Source organism: Taurulus bubalis (assembly GCF_910589615.1).
Source record: "Taurulus bubalis genome assembly, chromosome: 9".
Lineage (NCBI taxonomy): Eukaryota > Metazoa > Chordata > Actinopteri > Perciformes > Cottidae > Taurulus > Taurulus bubalis.
In genome coordinates, this window is record NC_136597.1 from 28579146 (window position 1) to 28589145 (window position 10000).

Genomic DNA, 10000 nt, shown 5'->3' on the forward strand with positions numbered 1-10000 from the left:
CGCCAGCGTCAAGTCGTCCAGCTTCTCCTCCGGCAGAGAGATGGCGCTCTCACGCAGACACGACTTCAGAACCGTGCGCAGCTCGTCTGGATCGATGGAACCGCTGCCTGCAAGAAAAGCATCCCTGTCAATCACCTGGTAGCCCCGCCCTAAAGCAACCCTGTCAATCACCTTGTAGCCCCGCCCTAAAGCAACCCTGTCAATCACCTGGTAGCCCCGCCCTAAAGCAACCCTGTCAATCACCTGGTAGCCCCGCCCTAAAGCAACCCTGTCAATCACCTGGTAGCCCCGCCCTAAAGCATCCCTGTCAATCACCTTTAGCCCCGCCCTAAAGCGTCCCCTACTTTATGGTCTGTTTGACTCTAAATGACCATAATTTACGAAATGAACATCATGCTGTATTGAAGAAGACTTGAAACTAGAGATTAAGACATAAACTCATGTTTACAATGTTTACTGAGGGAATACATCAAGAGAAGTAGAGTCATTTATATAGACTTCTATACAACCAGAGGAGTCGCCCCCTGGTGGTCAGGAGAGAGAATGCAGCTTTAGCACATGAAGCATAGACTTCTATACAACCAGAGGAGTATCCCCCCTGGTGGTCAGGAGAGAGGATGCGGCTTTAACACATGAAGCATAGACTTCTATACAACCAGAGGAGTCACCCCCTGGTGGTCAGGAGAGAGGATGCAGCTTTAACATATGAAGCATAGACTTCTATACAACCAGAGGAGTCGCCCCCTGGTGGCCAGGAGAGAGGAAGCAGCTTTAACACATGAAGCACATACTTCTATACAACCAGAGGAGTCGCCCCCTGGTGGTCAGAAGAGAGAATGCAGCTTTAACACTTGAAGTATAGACTTCTTTACAACCAGAGGAGTCGCCCCCTGGTGGTCAGGAGAGAGGATGCAGCATTAACACATGAAGCACAGACTTTTATACAACCAGTGTAGTCACCCCCTGGTGGTCAGGAGAGAGAATACAGTGTTCCAGTGTACCGTCCACGTCGTAGACCTGGAACAGGAACTTGAGTTTGTCCGTCTCGCTGCCGTGGATCAGGAGGTCCAGAGCCTCTAGCAGCTCGTCCAGACTGATGGAGCTGCTGCCGTCAGAGTCGAACAACGCGAAGAAACGCTCAGCGAAGAATGACTGTAGAGAGAAAACACACAATATAACCACAGCAGAGCTCAACCTGCTCTTTGTTTATAATAGTGATAAGGATAATGATAACAATGATCAAAAAATGACTAAAAATCAAAGATCTTGAATTTATGGTGTCAGGTCCCCCCAGGTTGATCTGGTGACCCTTCGGAGGGGCCCGACCGCTATCTTGGGCCCCACTGGACTAAACTATCTGACTGGATAGAAAGTACATGAATGTATCCATCAGCTGGACGAAATTAATACTTTTGTAAATGTATTATATTAGTACTGTTGATATTTCATGCAGTATTTGCAGTACATTACATTTAGCTGACGCTTTTATCCAAAGTGACTTACATTTTTGCTCTCTATACACCGTAGACACAGCATTGTATTTGTACTTCTTCCAGTACTATTTGTAGTACTATTTGTAGTACCGGTCATCCCAAAGCAACCACCAGGGCCTGAAGGAGGGTTAGTGTTCCTCAGACATCTCCATCCTCTCCTCAACGTTGGGTAAGTTGTCCTGATCGGCTCCTCTTCATCCGGAGACAGAGTCTGGCTGAGTAGCCCCCGTGGGCACACATTTCTTGGAAGGCTGGTCAGGGTGGCAGCGGTGAAACTTCCTGATGAGAGGGGCATCCAGAATTTGTTCAGCGGGTATCCAGGATCTTTCCTCTGGACCGTGGCCCTCCGAGTCGACCAGATATTGTAGCCCTCTCCCAGGGCTCAGTCTGGGCTCAGTCTGGCCCTTAGACTGTGGGTGGAATCCAGATGACAGGCTGGCTGTGGCCCCAATGAGTGAACAGAACTCTGTCCAGAACACTGAAGTGAACTAAGGTCCCCGGTCAGAGACCACGTCCGTGGGGAGACCATGAAGCCGGAAGACATGCAGCAGAACCAGCTCAGCAGTCTCCTTGGCCGAGGGCACAAAGTGGGCCATCTTGCTGAACCGATCTACCACTGTCAGGATGGTGGTATGTTTGTTGGATAGTGGGAGACCGGTAACAAAGTCCAAGGAGATGTGAGACCAGGGCTGATGGGGCACAGACAGAGGTTGCAGGAAACCAGCGGAGCCTGGTGGGACGGTTTGTGCTGGTTGCAGACAGGACAGGCGTTGACGAACTCCCGGATGTCTTTCTCCAGAGTAGCCCACCAGAACCTCTGCTGCAAAGTATCCCTTGTACGCTGGCTCCCGGTATGGCAAGTGAGTTTAGAGCTATGGGCCCACTGGACCACCTGGCTGGTCCTCCAGGGCGGCATTGACTCTCTCCTCTACCTCCCAGGGGATCGAGGCAACCAAGACGGGGGCAGAAAGGATATTGTCATTGCAAGAGCTATGCTGATGACACCGAACTGATCCTCTGGTTTCAACAATCAGAAACACAGGTAGCAGCAGGAATCTCTGCTGTCTCACTGACATCTCTCAGTGCATGTCCACACACCACCTGAACATTAACCCTGACAATGAGGAAGAGGCTCTCCCACGACCTCACTATGACCTTCAACAACTCAGTGTTGGCCCTGACTACCAGGAACCTCGTGTGACACTCGACAGTCAACTCTCCCTGACTGACAACATTACTGCAACAACACATTCCTGTAGGTCCATGCTACACAACATTCTGTAGGTCCATGCTACACAACATCCTGTAGGTCCATGCTACACAACATACTGTAGGTCCATGCTACACAACATCCTGTAGGTCCATGCTACACAACATCCTGTAGGTCCATGCTACACAACATCCTGTAGGTCCATGCTACACAACATCCTGTAGGTCCATGCTACACAACATCCTGTAGGTCCATGCTTCACAACATCCTCTTCTGCCAATCGGCTTGTAGCTCCTAAACACTCAACAAAGTCAGACTGTTTGTGTCCTGCTCATTGGTGGAATGAGTTCCTCATTGACATCAGGACAGCAGGAAGTCTCTACATCTTCCACCTTGAACTAAAAACACTTCTTTTCAGACTACACCTTGAATAAGGAAGGTAGCACCGTAGCACTTCAGTAGCATTTAGATGGTACTTACTAATAGCACCTGCTAGTACCTGCAGTACTTGTACCACTGACAGTAGTACCTGCAGTACTTGTACCACTGACAGCAGTACCTGCAGTACTTGTACCACTGACAGTACCCGTCTCACCTCTTTGACCTTCAGAGCCGTCTTGAACTCGTTGAGGTCGATCTCCTTGTCATCCCCGGCGATGCTCTCGAACTGTTTGGTGACCCAGTCCAGCCAGCGGGCGTCTTCGTCCACACTCATGATGCTAAGACACATTATACTTCATTATCCTGCTCTAATACTTCATTATACTGCTTTAATACACTCATGATGCTAAGACACATTATACTTCATTATCCTGCTCTAATACTTCATTATACTGCTTTAATACACTCATGATGCTAAGACACATTATACTTCATTATCCTGCTCTAATACTTCATTATACTGCTCTAACACTTCATTATCCTGCTCTAGTACTTCATTATGCTGCTTGAACACTTCATTATCCTGCTCTAATACTTCATTATACTGCTCTAACACTTCATTATCCTGCTCTAATACTTCATTATCCTGCTCTAACACTTCATTATCCTGCTCTAATACGTCATTATACTGCTCTACCACTTCATTATCCTGCTCTAACACTTCATTATCCTGCTCTAATACACTTGTAATGAATACTCAGGACTGACCAGAAGAAATAGAGCAAGAGAAAGAGGAAGGTCTTAACAGCACATTTCATTTAGCTGAAGCTTTTATCCAAAGCTCTATAAACCGTAGTCACAGCAACAGGGAGCATTAGGGGTTAAGTGTCTCAAGGACACAACGACATGGACTAGCGGAGCAGGAGCTCGGACCACCGATCCTCTGATTGAAAGACGGGCATGCTAACCACTAAGCCTTCATTATCTGACCTTTACTGTCTGTCTCGCAGTAAAGGAAAGTAACTAAGTACTTTTACTCAAGTACTGTACTCCTATTATAAGAAAACAAACATGTAACAAAAAAGTAAGACACGTTACACACATATAACATGTAACACACAAGTAACATGTAACACACAAGTAACACACTTGTAACATTTAACACACAAGTAACACTCATGTAACATGTAACAAACACGTAACACACTTGTAACATACTTGTAACAAACATGTCAAATGTAACACACATGTAACACAATTGTAACATGTAACACACATGTAACAAACATGTAACACACATTTAACAAACATTTAACAAACATGTAACAAATATATATGTCAAATGTAACAAATATGTGACAAACTTGTAACATTTAACACACATGTAACACACATGTAAAAACAAGTAACACACATAACATGTAACACACAAGTAACATTTAACACACAAGTAACATGTAACACACAAGTAACATATAACACACATGTAACATATAATGCACATGTAACATGTAACACACAAGTAACATTTAACACACATGTAACATATAACGCACATGTAACACACAAGTAACATTTAACATGCATGCAACAAACATGTAACAAACACGTAACACACTTGTAACAAACATGTAACACATGTTACATGCATGTCAAATGTAACACATGTAATACACTTGTAACATGTAACACACTTGTAACAAACATGTCAAATGTAACACACATGTAACACAATTGTAACATGTAACAAACATGTAACACACATTTAACAAACATGTAACAAATATATGTATGTCAAATGTAACAAATATGTAACAAACTTGTAACATTTAACACACATGTAACAAACATGTAACACACATGTAACAAACATGTAACACACATTTAACAAACATGTAACAAATATATGTCAAATGTAACAAACATGTAACACACACGTAACATGCAACACACTTGTAGCAAACATGTCAAATGCAACACACATGTAACACAATTGTAGCATGTAACAAACATGTAACAAACATGTAGCACACATTTAACAAACATGTAACAAACATGTAACAACTATATATATATGTCAAATGTAACAAATATGTAACAAACTTGTAACATTTAACACACATGTAACAAACATGTAACACACATGTAAAAACAAGTAACACACGTAACATGTAACACACATGTAACACACATGTAACATGTAACACACATGTAACAAACATGTTGAATGTAACACACATGCAACACACATGCAACACACATGTAATAAACATGTACAATGTAACACACATGTAACACATATGGACACGGATTTTCATATAACAATAATAATGTATTTTATTAGTAATAGTCGTATTATTGTTATTATACATTTTGTTTGTATTAATATTATTATAATAATGATTTGTTTTATTCTCCATCTCATGTTTTCCTTTCATGTATTCATTCAATGTTCATCTTCTTTATTGGCTCAACATAAATAGATATTATTGTTATGAATAATCTATCGCTCTGCTTCAGCCGTCAGGAACAGCTGAGGTTTAGGGCATCGCCATGGAGACGTCAGCCACAGGTCTGCCTCGGTCACAACAACATATTAATATCCTCTCAGTGTTATCATCTACATTATTATCTATATTAATATCTATATTAATATCCTCTCAGTGTTATCATCTACATTATTATCTATATTAATATCTATATTAATATCCTCTCAGTATTATCATCTACATTATTATCTATATTAATATCCTCTCAGTATTATAATCTACATTATTATACATATTATTATATATATTAATGTCCTCTCAGTATTATCATTTACATTATTATACATATTATATATATATATCAATATCCTCTCAGTATTATCATATACATTATTATATACATTATCATCTACATTATTATATATATTATGATCTATATTATTATCTATATTAATATCCTCTCAGTATTATCATCTACATTATCATCTACATTATTATATATATTATTATCTATATTATTATATATATTAATATCCTCTCAGTATTATCATCTACATTATCATCTACATTATTATATATATTATTATCTATATTATTATATATATTAATATCCTCTCAGTATTATCATCTACATTATCATCTACATTATTATATATATTATTATCTACATTATTATCTATATTAATATCCTCTCAGTAATATCATCTACATTTTTATCGACTTTAATATCTACATTATTATCAATATTAATATCTATATAATTATCTACATTAATATCTACATTATTTTCTTCCTGATCAAACATCAACAACATGAAAGGAAAACCTGATAAATATTCATAAAACAGCAAAAGAACAAAGAGTCACATTTTAAAGAAGAAGGTTTACCGGCTGCAGAGGAAGAGGAGGAGGAAGAAGAAGAAACAGATCCACAGGGTCGCAGGTTTGTGTCCCCTCCTCTTCCTCACTCCTCCTCTTCTTCCCTCCTCCTCCTCACCTCCTCCTCTTCTTCACCTCCTCTCCTTCCCTCCTCCTCCTCTTCTTCCTCTTCTTCCCCCCTCCTCTTCCTCACCTCCTCCTCCTTTTCCTCACTCCTGTCAGCTGCAGCTGACGGTCTGAAGCTGAACCTCTGTGGACCAACCGGGACCCGGCAGCACAGATGAGGACACGACCCAGAACCAGACCAGGACCAAGACCAGGACACGACCCAGAACCAGACCAGGACCAAGACCAGGACATGACCCAGAACCAGACCAGGACCAAGACCAGGACATGACCCAGAACCAGACCAGGACCAAGACCAGGACACGACCCAGAACCAGACCAGGACCAAGACCAGGACATGACCCAGAACCAGACCAGGACCAAGACCAGGACACGACCCAGAACCAGACCAGGACCAAGACCAGGACATGACCCAGAACCAGACCAGGACCAGGACCAGGACATGACCCAGAACCAGACCAGGACCAGGACATGACCCAGAACCAGGACCAGGACCAGGACAGGACCCAGAACCAGACCAGGACCAGGACCAGACCAGGACCAGGACATGACCCAGAACCAGGACCAGGACCAGGACCAGACCAGGACCAGGACATGACCCAGAACCAGGACTAGGACCAGGACCAGAACCAGGACCAGGACCAGGACACAGACCCAGAACCAGACCAGGACCAGGACCAGACCAGGACCAGGACATGACCCAGAACCAGACCAGGACCAGACCAGGACCAGGACCAGGACACGACCCAGAACCAGAACCAGACCAGGACATGACCCAGAACTAGACCAAGACCAGGACATGACCCAGAACCAGGACCAGGACCAGGACATGACCCAGAACCAGGACATGACCCAGAACCAGACCAGGACCAGGACATGACCCAGAACGAGGACCAGGACATGACCCAGAACGAGGACCAGGACATGACCCAGAACCAGACCAGGACATGACCCAGAACCAGGACCAGGACCAGACCAGGACCAGGACCAGGACACGACCCAGAACCAGAACCAGACCAGGACATGACCCAGAACTAGACCAGGACCAGGACATGACCCAGAACCAGGACCAGGACCAGGACATGACCCAGAACCAGGACATGACCCAGAACCAGACCAGGACCAGGACATGACCCAGAACGAGGACCAGGACATGACCCAGAACCAGACCAGGACATGACCCAGAACCAGGACCAGGACCAGGACATGACCTAGAACCAGACCAGGACCAGGACCAGACCAGGACATGACCCAGAACCAGACCAGGACCAGACCAGGACCAGGACATGACCCAGAACCAGACCAGGACCAGACCAGAACATGACCCAGAACCAGGACCAGGACCAGGATACGACCCAGAACCAGACCAGGACCAGGACACGACCCAGAACCAGAACCAGACCAGGACCAGGACCAGGACATGATCCAGAACCAGGACCAGGACATGACCCAGAACCAGGACCAGGACCAGACCAGGACCAGGACATGACCCAGAACCAGGACCAGGACATGACCCAGAACCAGACCAGGACATGACCCAGAACCAGGACCAGGACCAGGACATGACCCAGAACCAGACCAGGACCAGACCAGGGCATGACCCAGAACCAGACCAGGACCAGACCAGGACCAGGACATGACCCAGAACCAGGACCAGGACCAGACCAGGACCAGGACATGACCCAGAACCAGGACCAGGACATGACCCAGAACCAGACCAGGACATGACCCAGAACCAGGACCAGGACATGACCCAGAACCAGACCAGGACATTACCCAGAACCAGGACCAGGACCAGGACATGACCCAGAACCAGACCAGGACCAGGACCAGACCAGGACATGACCCAGAACCAGACCAGGACCAGACCAGGACCAGGACATGACCCAGAACCAGGACCAGGACCAGGACATGACCCAGAACCAGGACCAGGACATGACCCAGAACCAGGACCAGGACATGACCCAAAACCAGACCAGGACCAGGACCAGACCAGGACCAGGACATGACCCAGAACCAGGACCAGGACATGACCCAGAACCAGACCAGGACATGACCCAGAACCATGTCCAGGACCAGGACATGACCCAGAACCAGACCAGGACCAGGACCAGACCAGGACATGACCCAGAACCAGACCAGGACCAGACCAGGACATGACCCAGAACCAGACCAGGACCAGACCAGGACCAGGACATGACCCAGAACCAGGACCAGGACACGACCCAGAACCAGACCAGGACACGACCCAGAACCAGAACCAGACCAGGACCAGGACCAGGACATGACCCAGAACTAGGACCAGGACATGACCCAGAACTAGGCCCAGGACATGACCCAGAACTAGGACCAGGACATGACCCAGAACCAGGACTAGGACCAGGACACGACCCAGAACCAGACCAGAACCAGGGTCAGGGCCAGGACCAGAACCAGGACCAGGACCAGACAAGACCAGGACCAGACTAATGATAATAATAATAATAGTGATAATGATAGTGATAATAAAAGCTTATTGATAAAGAACGAAACGTATGACTGTTTATGAAAACATACTAATGAGTTACTGATGAGTGTTCGTGTTGGAGCGATGCTTCATAAATGATTTAAGTGTTATTCATGTTTACTAATATAAATACTGTGTAGTTATTATAAATAACTTTAAACATGAACTGAAGCTTTAACAGTGAAATCTGTTCAGAACAACTTCCTCGTTTCCTTCACTTCCTTAGTCTTTATGCTAAGCTAAGACAGTAATTCACCCTTGTTTGCACTTGTTATGCTAAGCTAAGCTAGCAGTTCCCCCAGAGTGAAATCAATCTTCATGAAACTAAACATTTATAAAAGCAAAACTCTTTATTAGAAAACAATATCAAACTTCAGGCGATGACGACACATCCAGTAAACTAACAGACACTAAAAACACATGAAGTACCTGCAAGTACAACGTTTAGACACATTTAGAAACAAAGTACCTGCAAGTACGTCTGACATTTACAAATACTTTACAGTTCACGTCACGATGCTTCTGCTTCAGATTCAGTCACTTATTTACATTTCAAGAGTTTCATCAAACGGAGATCAGCAGCATCAGCGTCCGATAGGTTTGTATGTGTATGTACATATAAACACACATATACATATACATCAGCTCCCTGTCAGATAGGTGTATATGTATATGTGTGTGTATACACATCAATACTGAGGAACCCTTGTGATGGTTGCCTCATGCTGATGGAAGCAGAGAGGAGACTAGGGTTCTCTCCCGGTCCCGGTCCTGGTCCCGGTCCTGGTCCTGGTTCCGGTCCTGGTCCCGGTCCTGGTCCTGGTCCTGGTTCCGGTCCTGGTCCTGGTCCTCCATGATGGCCTGCAGAGCCTCCAGTCCCTCCACAGTCACAACCAGACTGCCGACCACCTGACTGC

At 45.0% G+C, this 10000-nt stretch overlaps 2 protein-coding genes across 2 annotated transcripts in view; both read right to left on the minus strand.

Moving 5' to 3' along the window:
* nox5 (NADPH oxidase, EF-hand calcium binding domain 5) overlaps positions 1 to 3418 on the minus strand; it is a gene marked incomplete at both ends in the record, with an annotated part of 16119 nt that extends 12701 nt beyond the window's left edge. The window contains 3 exons of the mRNA XM_079223964.1: positions 1 to 107; positions 1002 to 1152; positions 3299 to 3418. The exon at positions 1 to 107 is cut by the window's left edge and continues 104 nt beyond it. Of these exons, the coding sequence (XP_079080090.1) occupies positions 1 to 107; positions 1002 to 1152; positions 3299 to 3418 (378 nt within the window). The remainder of the gene's footprint in view (positions 108 to 1001; positions 1153 to 3298) is intronic.
* Positions 3419 to 9466: 6048 nt separating this feature from the next.
* The window catches only part of rpgrip1l (RPGRIP1 like), a gene marked incomplete at its 5' end in the record, with an annotated part of 19691 nt that continues 19157 nt past the window's right edge, over positions 9467 to 10000 (minus strand). Inside the window, one exon of the mRNA XM_079223458.1 lies at positions 9467 to 10000. This exon is cut by the window's right edge and continues 18 nt beyond it. Coding sequence (XP_079079584.1) covers positions 9804 to 10000 — 197 coding nt within the window. The 3' untranslated portion in view covers positions 9467 to 9803.